This window comes from Salvelinus alpinus, chromosome 23, assembly GCF_045679555.1.
Source record: "Salvelinus alpinus chromosome 23, SLU_Salpinus.1, whole genome shotgun sequence".
Classification (NCBI taxonomy): Eukaryota; Metazoa; Chordata; class Actinopteri; order Salmoniformes; family Salmonidae; genus Salvelinus; species Salvelinus alpinus.
This window is the reverse complement of record NC_092108.1, coordinates 19,863,825-19,878,971: the sequence shown is the minus strand read 5'-3', so window position 1 is coordinate 19,878,971 and position 15,147 is coordinate 19,863,825. Positions and strand designations below refer to the sequence as shown.

The 15,147-nt window shown below is 41.8% G+C and overlaps 1 protein-coding gene across 1 annotated transcript; it reads right to left on the bottom strand.

Moving 5' to 3' along the window:
* Window positions 1-9,135: 9,135 nt before the first annotated feature.
* LOC139550478 (zinc finger protein 286A-like) lies at window positions 9,136-14,769 on the bottom strand. Its single transcript, XM_071361402.1, has 4 exons — window positions 14,340-14,769; window positions 14,122-14,240; window positions 12,895-13,009; window positions 9,136-12,683 (listed from the first exon to the last, which is right to left on the bottom strand). Exons 1-4 carry the CDS (start codon window positions 14,551-14,553, stop codon window positions 11,566-11,568), a joined length of 1,566 nt encoding a protein of 521 aa, XP_071217503.1. The 5' UTR covers window positions 14,554-14,769; the 3' UTR covers window positions 9,136-11,565.
* Window positions 14,770-15,147: the final 378 nt, after the last annotated feature.

Below are 15,147 nucleotides of genomic sequence, written 5' to 3'. Positions count from 1 at the left end.
GTCTTTAAGAGTTGTTTTGGAAGATAAAAGCTATAAAAACACTCTTTCGTGGTGCCCCGACTTTCTAGTTAATTCAATTTACATGATTAGCTCAATCAGGTCATATTAATTACGGAGAAAGGATTTTATAGAATAGCATGTCATATCACTTAATCCGGTATAGCCAAAGACACGACAACACCATGGGCCAAAAAAGGTGAAATATATTGGCCATGCTGTCAAACCAGCATGACTTCTGCCACGTTCAAAACAACTGGAACCTTGGAACTGGGAAATCTCAGACTTCAGTGAGTTCAAGACAACTGGGAAAATACGTTTTGAACGGTCATCCAACTCGGAATTCCAAGTCGGGAGCACGGGCCTCTTTCTAGAGTTCCGACCTTAAGACCACTGATGTCATGGTTCGACCTTGTTTTTTTCGGAGTTCCCAGTTGTCTTGAAAGCATCATAAATCCAGAGAATGCCAGACTTTGATGACAAAGTTGGATGACAAAATTTGCCCACAAGAAGGATCGCCGTGCCACCTTCCTGTTCAAGTGAGTCCAAAAATTTATTATATGCTGCTCCATAAATTATTTAATGTGCCAGGGAGATATGCATACTGTAGCTAAGAAAGTAATACTAAGTGTATGTTGTGTAGTAAGCTGTTAGTAGCCCATGTGCCTCACCCTAATAATTTGGTCTCTTTCCCCCTCATAACTTACTGTTCTGACTTGGTGGTGCACATGTAGCCTATAGCATTCATCGACTATTGTAAGAGCTTTTATTGTCTGCTTATATGCCCCCTTCATTTATTCTACGGTTCTGACTTGGTGTACAGGGAGAATACTGTAAGAACGGCCCATGTTCTCAATTCTGTTGCTGTACATTTTAAAAGTGTTGAACAAATAGTTATATAGACTATGTCCGTCTTAGCTCGCTCATTTATGTCTTAATCAAAATTACAGATTGCCTCTTATCTGCTTGTCCTCCCGTTATGCCATAGTTTGTACATCTCAATTGTCAGTAGAAACCACATTTATTTAAGCAAGTCTGCCATATCAGCCATGGTTTTTTTAAACGCAATAAATGAAGCTGAATGAACTGTTTCGCTGCCAGATAATGTTCCGCTGATAGCCAGGTGTAGCAGTGGTAATGATTCACTCCATGGTGCTGAAAAGAAAGCTCTGCTGTTGGGACAGCTTCATCTGGACCCTAACTGTCACACCCTGATCTGTTTCACCTGTCTTTTCACCTTCATCCCCCTCCAGGTGTCGCCCATCTTCCCCATTATCCCCTGTATATTTATACCTGTGGTCTCTGTTTGTCTGTTGCCAGTTCGTTTTGTTTTCGTCAAGCCTACCAGAGTTTTCCCCTCTGCTCCTGTCCTTGATTGTTCCTGTTTCCTAGTTTCCCCGGAGTTGACCATTCTGCCTGCCCTGACCCTGAGCTTGCCATCCTGTACCTTTGCCCCACCTATCTGGATAACTGACCTCTGCCTGCACTTGACCCTTCTTTTGCCTGCACCTGTTCGATTAATAAACTGTTGTTACTTCGACGTTGTCTGCATCTGGGTCTTACCTGAAATGTGATAGTACGAACTGACCATGACTGACCCAGCAGACTCGGACGAGCTGCGCAACTCCATCTCCTCCCAAGGAGCCACCATTGGTAGGCACGAGGAATTGCTTCGTGGCCTTATGGAGGGGGTCCACACCTTGGCCGAATGCCATGCCCAGGCGTTGGACATCTTGCTGGAGAAATTCTGTGGGTTGGTTGGGAGGCAGTCTACTATGACGGTAACCTCACAGCCCCTTAGTAAGCTGATGTCCGGGAGGGCGCTCGCCTGGGCTACAGCTGTATGGGAGCAACAGCTGTCCATATGCGTCAGTCTGGAGGAGTTCATGGGAGAAGTAAAGAAGGTGTTTGATGCCCCATTCTCCGGAAGAGAGGCTACCCAGAAGCTACTCCAGCTTCGGTAGGATTTCCGCACGTTGGCAGCTGAGAGTGCCAGGAACCAGGAAGCGCTGTTTGACATGTTCCTACACGGAGTCTCGGAGGAGTTCAAGGACGAGCTTGCAGCCCAGGAATTACAGATAGATCTCGATTCCCTCATCGCCTTGACCATCAGGATCGTTGGGCGACTACGGGAACAACAGAGGGAGAGGAGATTCAATTTTGCTCACCCGTCCAAGGATTCCACCTCACCTCCGAGGCATCCCGGAAGTCCCCGACGGCCCCGTTGCCAAGAGAAGCCGAGGCTACCCAAGATTCCCCGAGAGTCGCCGAAGACGGCCGAGTCACCATTTCCCGAGCCTATGTAACATCTTCCTGGCGGCTCGGAAGTTCCCCGGACCTCTCCGCCATTCCCGCTGAGTACCAGGATCTTTGGGAGGTGTTCAACAAGGCCCGGGCCACTTCGCTTCTGCTACACCAACCATATGACTGCGGGATTGACCTTCTACCTAGCACCACTCCACTCCAGGTACGACTGTACTCGCTGTTGGGACCGGAGACCAAGGCTATGAAGACCTACATTGGGGACTCCCTAGCTGCAGGATTTATCCGTCCTTCTTCCTCTCCTGCTGGCGCAGGTTCCCTTCTTTGTGGAGAAGAAGGACAAGACCCTGAGCCCGTGCATCAACTACCGGGGACTCAATGACATAACGGGGAAGAACCGCTACCCGCTACCACTCATCTCCTCAGCCTTCGAGCCACTCCAGGGGGCCACCGTGGTTTCCAAGCTGGATCTATGGAACGCCTACCACCTGGTGCGGACACGGCAGGGGGATGAGTGGAAGACCGCTTTCCACATGGCCAGCGGCCACTACGAGTATTTGGTCATGTCATTTGGCCTTACCAACGCGCCTGCTGTGTTCCAGACTCTGGTAAATTATGTTCTCCATGACATGTTGAACTAGTTTGTCTTCATTGATGACATCCTCCTCTTCTTCCACCCCCCCCCCAAGAACATAACGATGGTCATTATGGCCAAACAGTTCTATTTTTGTTTCATCAGACCAGAGGACATTTCTCCAAAAAGATCTTTGTCCCCATGGGCAGTTGCAAACCGTAGTCTGGCTTTTTTATGGAGCAGTGGCTTCTTCCTTGCTGAGTGGCCTTTCAGCTTATGTCGATATAGGACTCGTTTTACTGTGGACATAGATACATTTGTACCTGTTTCCTCCAACATCTTGCCAAGGTCCATGGCTGTTGTTCTGGGATTGATTTGCACTTTTTGCACAAAGGTACGTTCAACTCTAGGAGACAGAACGCGTCTCCTTCCTGAGCGGTATGACGGCTGCGTGGTCACATGGTGTTTATACTTGCGTAGTATTGTTTGTACAGATGAACGTGGTACCTTCAGGCGTTTGGAAATTGCTCCCAAGGATGAACCAGACTTGTGGAGGTCTACAATTTTTTTTCTGAGGTCTTGGCTGATTTCTTTTGATTTTCCCATGATGTCAAGCAAAGAGGCACTGAGTTTGAAGGTAGGCCTTGAAATACATCCACAGGCACACCTCCAATTGACTCAAATTATGTGAATTAGCCTAACAGAAGCTTCTAAAGCCATGACATAATTTTCTGGAATTTTCCAAGCTGTTTAAAGGCACAGTCAACTTAGTGTATGTAAACTTCTGAACCACTGGAATTGTGATACAGTGAATTATAAATTAAATATAAGTGAAATAATCTGTCTGTAAACAATTGTTGGAAAAAGTACTTGTATCATGCACAAAGTAGACTTGCCAAAACTATAGTTTGTGGAGTGATTGAAAAACAAGTTTCAATGACTCCAACATAAGTGTATGTAAACTTCCGACTTCAACTGTACATGCTAATATTATCACTGACACTCTACCTATAATAACAAGCTGCACTGATGCAGTAGTAAATGTTTTATAGCTCAATGAAAAGTAGTATATCATTAACCGAGGACCACACCGGAAATAAGTGTTTTTACACTTTCACGTGTCATCCTCTGGATTTTCTTGTTCTTAAAATATGTTTTTTATACTGTACAATGTGTTTTACCTAAAATAAAATCAATCAATACTCTCTGCTCTTTTTCTTCACTTTTTCTTAACCAAATGCTCAATACATCATGGGTACCCCCACCACCACTCTCAGCATCAGCCCTTATTTATCAGTGGAGGAGGGAGGGACAAGATCAAAGTTTCCCACACACCTGGTGGAGCAGTGAATGGTTGATTGACTGAACGAGAAGGATAGGCCTACAGTATACGCTATACTATCAAATTAAAATTACAGGGAAAAGGCTTTGTTATCATTATGCAGAAATATGAAAAATTATATAAACGCAACATTAAAAAAATATATAAACGCAACATGCAATAATTTTAAAGACTTTACTGAGTTACAGTTCATATAAGGAAATCAGTCAATTGAAATAAATTAATTAGGTCCTAATCTATGGATTTCACATGACTGGGAATACAGATATGAATCTGTTGGTCACAGATACCTTTAAAAAAAAGATGGGGCGTGGATGACAAAAACTGTCAGTATCTGATGTGACCATCATTTGCCTTATGCAGCGGGACACATCTCCTTCACATTGAATTGATCAGGCTTTTGATTGTGGCCTGTGGAACGTTTCACTCCTCTTCAATGGCTGTTCAAAGCTGTGGATATTGCCGGGAACTGGAACAAGCTGTCGTACACGTCCATCCAGAGCAGGGGTGTCAAACATACGGCCCGCGGGCCGGAACCGGCCCCCAAGGAGGTTCGATCAGGCCCGCAGGATAATTTGAAAGTGGAAAAAATGCATAAAAGACATGGAATTAATATTTTTAATTCGCTGCAATTCATGGATTATCCGCTAAGGGGCGCACTCTTTCCATCAGAGTAGAAGACAAGCCGCATCACTGAGACAGACTGAAAACAGCAGACGGTATCAATGCGCCATCTGCTGCTTGTTACGACGTTGTTAATACCTTGGTCTCTACCTCTCCGCTACACCCTCATTAGCCAAAATGTCGTTATCCAAACGGAGAAAAGTAGATAAGGAGTGTAGAATTTTCAAAGAAAAATGGACCACGTCCTATTTATTTACAGAGATGCACGGAAAACCTTCGTGCTTGGTGTGTTTGCAACAAGTTTCGGTATTGAAGGAATATAATATTCGACGCCACTACGAGACTCATCACAGCGAAAAATATGACGGCTTGCAAGGACAACTGAGAAGAGATAAGATTAACGAATTGCTGGCGGGTCTGAGGAAACAGCAGTCAACTTTCATCCAGAGCCGAGAAGTCAGTGAAGCAGCGGTAAAAGCCAGCTACCTAATTGCTAGCGAAATAGCATTAGCATCGAAGCCGTATGGCAACCCTGCTCATTTCCCCTGTCTGAGAGATGTGTGTGTGACCAGACCTGATGCGGACATGAAACGGTACAAAGACAAAATTGCAGGACTACTGCGGGAGTTTGAGAAACGTTTTCAGGTATTTGGTGAACTTGAGACAGAATTTTCAGTTTTTCGCTCACCTTTCACAGTTAAAGCTTCTGATCTGCCGGTCGAAATTCAGCTAGAGATAATTGATTTGCAGTGTGATGCAGATTTGAAGGGCAAATTTGCCTCTGTAGGTCTGGACAGATTTTATCAGTATCTACTACCAGGGTACCCCAAATTAACAGCCCTGGCTGCTAAAATTTTGTGCATGTTTGGGACAACCTACCTTTGTGAACAAATTTTCTCAGTGATGAATATCAATAAAACAAAAATGCGTTCAAGGCTCACAAACAAGCACTTAAATGACATTCTGAAAGTGACAGCTAGTCAGGACATGACACCTGGTGTTGATGCACTTGTACAGGCCAAAAGATGCCAAGTTTCAGGAACAAATACAAGTCCAGACTAGACTAACACCTTTAAAATGCTGCCTTAGATACTGTTTGCATTGAAAGAATACAGCTCTGTGAAGATGAATCCTTACTGTGGTGATTTAAAAAATGTGCACTTTAATGTTAGTCAGCAGCTTCAAAACAAAAGTTGTGTGATGGAATTCTACTGTTCATACAACTCCATAAATTTTCAGTATGTATTGTATGTGTATGTATGTTTCATGTATGAAGTTTACAGATTTACAGGACAGGCGAACACTTTCTTCATTACACATTTAAAATCACTCTCCTTAGTTTGTAAGGTGTACGCAGGGATTACATTTAGATTTTATATGCATATGTGTAAGTGGTTTAAAAATTCCTTTCTTTAAAAGTCTCATTTAATCTTAAAGTGCATTACTATATTTTTCAGTACCAATTAAAGTTTTGTGCCTTTGTACAATCAGTGGGATCAGTTGCAATGCATATTTGTGAATTATAAAAGTAAATTGCACATTTGTCTAAGGAAATATGAGGTGTTTCATGAAATGTTTTGTAAAAGGATAGTTCATTAAATTTCAATATTTTCCTAATGTTCTTGTGCTTCTTTACACCAAAACAAAGGAAAGACATGATATTTTGGTTATTTATAGCAGAGTATGGTATAATTTTAATGGTCCGGCCCACTTGACATCTCCCTAGGCTGTATGTGGCCCACGATGCGAAATGAGTTTGACACCCCTGATCCAGAGCATCCCAAACTTGCTCAATGGGTGACATGTCTGGTGAGTATGCAGGCCATGGAAGAACTAGGACATTTTCAGCTTTCAGGAATTGTGTGCAGATCAAGTTTCAAATGTTAATGTCACATGCACAAGTACAGTGAAATGCCTTCCTTACAAACTCAAAACCCAACAATGCAATAGTCAATAACAGTGTAACGCTAGAAGAAAAAAACACGATAAATAAGAAAAAATATGAAGAACACAATAAGTAAGTAAGCATACTATATACAGGGTCAGTTCCAATACCATATTTACAATGTGCAGGGATACTGGAGTGATGGAGGTAGATATGTATAGGGGTAAGGTGACTAGGCTGGATGGAAGCTGTTCAAGAGCCTGTTGGTGCCAGACTTGATGCACCGGTACCACTTGCCGTGCGGAAGTAGAGAGAATAGTCTATGGCTTGGATGGTTGGAGATCCTTGCGACATGTGACTTTGCAATATCATGCTGAAACATGAGTTGATGGCACGACAATGGGCCTCAGGATCTCGTCACAGTATCTCTGTCCATTCAAATTGACATCAATAAAATTCAGTTGTGTTCGTTGTCCGTAGTTTATGCCTGCCCATAGCATAAACCCACCGCCACCATGGGGCACTCTGTTCACAACGTTGACATTAGCAAACCGCTCGGCCACACGCCATACATGTGGTCTGCGATTGTGACGCCAGTTGGACGTACTGACAAATTCTCTAAAACAACGTTGAAGGCGGTTTATGGTAGAGAAATTAACATTACATTATCTGGCAACAGCTCTGGTGGACATTCCTGCCAATTGCACGCTCCCTCCAAACTTGAGACATCTGTGGCATTGTGTTGTGTGACAAAACTGCACAAGATGCACCTGTGTAATCATCATGCTGTTTAATCAGCTTCTTGATATGCCACACCTGTCAGGTTGATGGATTATCTTGACAAAGGAGAAATTGTCACTAACAGGGATGTAAACACATTTGTGCTCAGAATTTGAGAGAAATAAACTTTCTGTGCATAGGGAACATTTTTATGATATTTTATTTCAGCTCATGAAACATGGGACCAACACTTTACATGTTGCATTTATATTTTTGTTCAGTGTACATTTTCATCTATTCCACACCCAGTGATATTCCACACATCCGTTCTGCAGCTATGTTTAATTTTCCCCTGCTTTGACTATGGCAATAGTACATTTCTTTCTGACAGCCTGCGTGAGTTTAGTGGTTGAATTTTAATCACATTTCTCAATAAAAATGACAGGCTAGTTGTGCGTTACAGATGGCATCCTATTCCTTATTTTTTTAACTAGGCAAGTCAGTTAAGAACAAATTCTTATTTACAATGACAGCCTACACCGGCCAAACTGCATCATCCTATGGGACTCCCAATCACGGCCGGTTGTGATACAGCCTGGAATCGAACCAGGGTGGTGACGCCTCTAGCACTGAGATGCAGTACCTTAGACCGCTGCACCACTCGGGAGCCCCATTAAAATCAGGATGTCTGTAGTGACGCCACTAGCACTGAGATGCAGTCCCTTAGACCGCTGCGGCACTCCGGAGCCCCATTAAAACCAGGGTGTCTTTGTAGTGACGCCTCTAGCACTGAGATGCAGTGCCTTAGACCGCCACTCGGGAGCCCATATAGTGCATTACTTTTGACCAGCAATTGCAAATTGTGATTTTGATGTGTGCTTGGGGTTATTGCCTTGCTGGAAATTCAGCTTCCTGGTGTGACAGAGTGGATACAAACCCTGAGTCTACTGCAGGAGAAACCGCATTTTTACCATTAAACCAAGAGGAAATTCCCTCTTGGGCTGAGGACAGACATTGATTTTGAAGACGCAGGTGGGGCTTCACCTTCACCTGACCATGAGCAACCATTCTTCGGCTAATATCCGCTACACTGGCAGAGTTAACCAGGTTTTTGGCTAAATAGTGTACATTAGAAATATGTTATAAACATTATGCTGACCATGGTATCACAAGACAGCCTTTTTCTTCTAAGCAATTTGCTCTGAAAAAGCATCACTGACTCTAGAACTGAAAAATGACAGGATGTTGAGAACATGATTTTATCATTTGGATACATAGGATGCACTCTGACATAATTGTAATTCATATCAGTCATTCAAAACAGCAACTCTTGATCTTTCATAAAATAAAGTCAATATGTCATCATTTACCTTGCTTAAATATATTTCTGATGCTTCTGATATCCTTATTAGGGATTATGGAAAGATTTCTTCTCTGTGGAGAAAATAAAACAAAGTGTATATTTACATAGGTTAATCTATTTTCCAATTAAAAGTGAAAAGAAGTGATAACAATTAATACAAGGAAGGAGTTGATGCAGACTCGCATGCCCAAATGACGATTAGAGTCTGCCTGATGTTGCAACAAACTAGCCAAGTCTGACCATCCTGATATCCTGAACTTACAGTGCCAGACAAATGTATTGACACCCTTTTCTGAAACAGTTTCCGACTCCTAAGGATTCCTTATTTCCATGTTAGAAAGACATGTTTGTTCTACGGTACGGCGTAATTCTATGTCAAATCAAACTTTATTTATAGAGCACATTTCTACAAGTGAATGCATTTCAAAAATTTTAAAACAAAAAGTAAAATAATCAATAAAAATGACAAAGATAAAATAGATGATCTAGACAAATGAAAATGTTAAAATTAAACGGATCATATTAAAATAATAACAGGAAAATAAAACAGTGAAACCAGAGAGAAAAAAATGAATAAAGCAAATAAAATTATATCAGGTAGATAAAATAGCACAATAAAATGACCCTAAATAAAAGCACGGATAGAAAGGTATGTCTTGAGCTCTCTCTTAAAAATGTCTGTCTCTGAGGCCATCAGATCCTCCAGCAGGCTGTTCCAACAGCCTGGTCTCATAGACTAGACATAACATAGTAAATATAACTCCGGGACTCTCAAATTAGTAGGATATGTTACGTTTGGTTACACAAGACAGATGGTTACTTCAGGCAAAAATGAAAATAGGGTGGTTTGTCGGGGTGGATGCATAACGTTTAAGGTTGCGAGTTTGAATCTCATCAAGGACAAGTTTAGAATTTTAGTAACGTTTTAACGAAATACTACTTTTTAGCTACTTTGCATGTTAGTTAACCCTTCCCCTAACCCTTTTAGCTAACCCTTCCCCTAACCCTTTAACTTAAGCCTAACCCCTAGCCTAGTAGCCTAATGTTGGCCAGCTAGCTAACGTTAGCCATCTAGCTAGAATTCGTAACATGTCATACGTTTTGAAAATTCATAACATATTGTACATTTTGCAAGTTCGTAAGATATTATTTGAATTGTAATTCGAAACATATCATATGAAATGGGTGATGGACATCCACAAAAGTATACATACCATACAACATGTAACATATCATACCAAATGGAGTGTCTCAGATTTACCTGCAGAATAATATGAAATGCTCTTAGACTATGTTGGTTCCAAAGGTCCGGACCATAATGACTGGACGCAGCCACACCAAATGTTTAAAAACAAATATTTTAAAACGTTGCATCCTGCTGAACGCACCCGAGAACAGCAGAGTGGAGAAGAGTCAGGATGTTATAGGATGAACAGGGACGGAGCGTTGGCTGTCGTGGTTCCGAAAGACAAAACTATGTTGAAAGGCTATGACATATTTCATGAACCAAAATAATTTTATGAAAATATGAATGTGCATTTTGTTATAAAGCGGGCGATCGGCGTCTTGAAGGGGAGGTTCCATATTCTTAATGGGCCACTTCCTCTTCAGTTTGTGAAGACTCCGCGGGACAAAATGGAAAACAGGGAGGTGGCCACAATTGATAAAACTGTATGTGTGTGCAGCTTTGATATTGTAATCTCCATTCTCATCGACACAACCTAATGAAACCATTCTGAAAATGTGGTATGGTATTTATTAAAGGATAGAAAAAAGTATATAACTTGTTTGAAACACAGCTGGCAAACAAAGACCATAAACTAGTTTAATGTAAACTTAATTTCGTGATATATTTCAAGTAACTATTGATGCATTATAGCTGATTTACATTGAGGTTCTTTACTTAGGGTTAAGGCACATACATAAACACTCCCCTACTATTTATTTAGACAGTGAAGCTAAAACTTTTTATTTTGGCAAATTGACTCTTTCATTAAATATATGTTATTGAATATAGCATGGTTTTTATGATTTTATGGTACAACTACACATTACCAGTTGAAAATAGGTTGTTGAAATTAAAGTGAGGAGCCGTCAACAGTCAAACATGAAAACCATTTTACAAATCCTTTTGGAGGAAAAGCTTGTCAAAATGTCTCAAAATACCATCTGTAACACATTTTTACATAGAAAGTGTTACAGGAAAACTATGCAATTATTATCTATTTGCTTCATCTGGTTTGAGACAACATTAAAGAGCGACTGAACACACTAATTCCACATTTCTCTGTTGCTCTTTAAGAAAAAACTGATTTCAGACTGGGGGTGTGGTTCGATGTGGCAGTTAATAATGTTTGTCCCCCATGAGACACCATAGGAACGATGCCAGTATTATGAATCTAAGATAGACTTCTTGAGTTAACTTGGACGGTTTTGCCGAGGAGGTTTTAGTTGCGTAATATTACATATAGTTAAGATGTTTGGCGCTGTATTTCTCAAGTTAAACAAAGTGCAAAAAGTGAGATGGGCAGGTGTGTCTCAACAGCTGTGTTCTACGGTGGATTGGATAGAGCGCAATCACCACAGCTGTGTATCCGGTGTTAGTGGGCAAGTGAGCATTGTTCAAAACAAAACCCAACCCTAAAGTAAGTTCTGTTGAACTTACTTACAAAACTCAGTTTTGGATGAGACTGAATTTATGAACACAATTATCCTATTTACAATTTGACAATAGAATAAATGTTTCTGACTCATCGGTGCTACATAGGCCTTTTTATATCAGAAGATGTTTATTGCCTTCAGTTGCGCTTTAAACTTGTGTGTGGATCCCGAGGGTATGCGGGTACCACGTATTGAGACACTGGACTCTCTCCTATGTGAGTTTTCTGATGTGACTTCATGCTAGAGCGCTGGGTGAAGCATTTCCCACACTGTTTGCACTCGAAGGGCTTCTCCCCGCTGTGGACTACAGCATGTCTGATCAAGTTGCACTGCTGGGTGAAACTCCTGCCACACTGTTCGCAGGTGTACGGTTTCTCTCCGGTGTGACTCCGGAGGTGGACTTTGAGCTGGCAGAAACGCTGGAAGCTCTTCCCACAGAAGGTGCAGCTGAAACGCCTCTCGGTGGTTCCGCCTGATCTCCACTGAGTCCTCATTCTCTTCACCATGTTAAAACTACTGTGACTCAGGCTGTATCCAGAGAAGGTGGAGGTGGTGGCCATGTTTGACCCTGTCATGCACTCACTCAATCTCACTGTTGCTTCTGAAGCCCTGTATTGATGCTGTCTTGACTGTAGAGCTAAACTTTTTCCATCATTATTTGAGTTCAGCGTCTCGCTACTCTGTCCCTCTGGCATCTGTTGTCTAGTCTCATCAGCCAATGTCCTGACATGTCTTTTCCTGTGTGCTGCTGCACTGAACATGTTAGCATGTGATTTTCCTATAGAAGAGTGAAGCGATGGCCCTACATCATCTGTCATAGTAGGAACAGATGACAGCCCACTATGAGATGGGACCATTGAGATATTCTGAGAGTACTCTTCTGTGGAATGAAAGGAGAAATCTGGGTGGCAGACAGGGTCAGTGTCTCCGCCTGGATCCACAGAGGTCCACAGCTGCCCATCAGTCTCATCCATGACAAACTGGTCAGGTCCTGCCAGGGCCGTGGTCTGACCCAGCTCCTCCTCTTTCTCATTCTTCACCATCACTAGCTCTAGTGAGTCCTCGTCCGGCCGGTGCTGCTCTGCGCTGAACACCTCTGTAGATGCGAGCCGGGGTGTTCCTGGTTCCTCTGGACGATCAGAATTGGGGTAATGTTCCACTGAGTCTTCGGGAGACATGCTGGGTTGTGTGATGAAGTCCACATCAGAGTGCCGTTGCTCAAAGGATGGTGGTTTCCCAGGCTTGGAACCAGACTCTAAAGATTTAGGGATAAAGATAAAATAAACATTACAAAAGACCCTTAACAGTTGCAAAACATAGCTGCTTTAGAACTGACTGTGTGTCCGTGCTCTACGTATACCAGAACATAAAACACCCAACACCAATGTAGCAATTTGAAACGTGCATACCACCACACCAACACAGTCTTCCATAGACAGAGCAGTGCCCCTTATGGTCACACCCACCCTCTCCAGTGATCCTGAGCTCTTCCTGAGGGTCAGTCTTCCACACGTCCTCTGCTGTCTCCTCATCTTTGATCAGTATGGGTTCAGTCTCCACTCTCTGCTCCACATCTGAAGGCTGTAACAGGGACTGAGGTTATTACTCTGGACACACCATTTCGAACGCTTTTCATACTCATAATTCACACAAAAGCAGTAAATTCTCCTGATATTCCAATAACAGAATTTATCCTAGAGGTCAGGGGCCTCATTTAAAACCATGCGTACGTACAAAATATACCCCAAAACATGCGTGGCCATTTAAAAAAAACTAACTTGGCCAGAGAATGTGCTCACCTTCCCGCAAAATTTAGACCATGCCAATGCAGTGTCTATGTCTTTGAAGCATTGCATTGCAAGCAGGCAAGTAGCCTAGTATTTCTTGCAAATGGGAGTTAAGATGGCCATGTTTGTTCATAACAAATAACAGGTCAATAACAAGATACAATCGTTTGCCGTTAGTGAGAAGAGAACATCAATTTAGTTAATCTTTGTATTATAAAATAATTAGAAATAGGCAATTGCCTAGGCTATTATATACTTAATTTCCATGATAATTGCAGATTAAATGCATCACCTCTTCTGTGATGGTTTCATACTCATCAGGTAGCCTACAGGCCTACAACAAGTTAGATACCATTCTCCCTGTCTCTCATTTAATTGGCCCACTTCACAGTAGTAAATAGATAAGCTATTTCAAGTATTTTGCTCTATGCCATCTGATCCAGAGCACAGTTTAACAATAGAACAAACGATTGTGGGCTACTTCTGTACTGTCAACATTTCTCCAGTAGACAATATTTAATTTGTAAACATAATAGATATTTTCATAACCTTACCAGAATAAATCCCTCACCTTTTCTGCCCATGATGGGTTCATATTCATGAAGTATCCTAAAACAAATGACCATGGTATCTCTCATTTAATTGGGCCTATTGAATATACCACGGCTTACAAACAATCAGCATTCAAGCTCAAACCACCCAGTTTATAATGTTCGATCACGCACGTACTGTTTCACGACGGGTCTGATTTATACCTAGAAATATGGCGTGCGCCAAGTTTATGAATTTATATATGTTTGTATATGCGCAGTCTTGTCAGTAATGGCACACGCAGATAGTGTGAAATGAATGCAACAGTTACGAGGCCCCTGGATTTCTGTAATTGTAAAAGGTGATGTATCACACCTGTGGTTGAGAGTCTTCTTCAACAGCCAGCTCTTCGTCTCTCCACTGTGAGCTACTCTGCTTGTTCAAAACAATCTTGACTGGATATGAAGATCTCTCTGATGCCATGGGGTAAAAAACTGGAAAACAATTGTATTCAGTCAAATATTCACTCGTGTTTTTCTTCAGTTGCTCCATGATGCAATCAAATGACCATGAATAACAACACATCGATATACCTTTTCTTCTGACTCGTCCTCGCGTCTTCTTCAACTCGCTCTCCATCATTTGCCACTTCCTTTTCAGTACATCAATATCTCGCTGGCTTTGGGTCATTTCCAAACGTATAACAGCACAGCTATCATCTACACGTTTGTTTATTTCTGCTATAGCTGCTTTAGCTAATACCTCCATAACAGATACCAACTGCGCCTGAAAATTGCAGCTGGCCATCTTGTCCAGCCCAGTATTCTCCGTTAAGTAAATATGTTACAATTTTGTAGCTAGCCAATATGCAATAAATAAATAATTAATACAAAATTCTTACACTATGGCAAATGTTGATATTGGCCCAATTTTGCATGTGTAAGAGATCGATTAAGGCCAACAATGTTTCAAGTAAGAGATGCGTGCGTAATCACACTTCCGTTCAACTCGTGACGTAAATATGTATTACCGTAAATATGAGACTGCAACAACCCTTCGAAATTGGTAGAGTTTAGCGCTGGCAAGGCAATTTCTTCTTTTTTTACGCTTTAGTCACACAGGCGCCAGTTTGAAACGAAAACGAGGCTGAGGTGGGAAATACTACAGTCGTGGACAAAAGTTTTGAGAATGACACAAATGTTAATTTTCACAAAGTCTGCTGCCTCAGTTTGTATGATGGCAATTTGCATATACTCCAGAATGTTATGAAGAGTGATCAGATGAATTGCAATTAAAAGTCCCTCTTCGCCATGCAAATGAACTGAATCCCCAAAAAACATTTCCACTGCATTTCAGCCCTGCCACAAAAGGACCTGCTGACATCATGTCAGTGATTCTCTC

Excerpts from the sequence above, each read along its gene's own strand:
- LOC139550478 (XM_071361402.1), bottom strand. The coding sequence starts at position 14,553 with ATGGCCAGCTGCAATTTTCAGGCGCAGTTGGTATCTGTTATGGAGGTA. Across the intron at positions 14,241-14,339 it reads AGGACGAGTCAGAAGAAAAG|TTTTTTACCCCATGGCATCA; the intron begins GTATATCGATGT and ends ATTGTTTTCCAG. Across the intron at positions 12,684-12,894 it reads GCTCAGGATCACTGGAGAGG|AGTCTGGTTCCAAGCCTGGG; the intron begins GTGGGTGTGACC and ends CTAAATCTTTAG.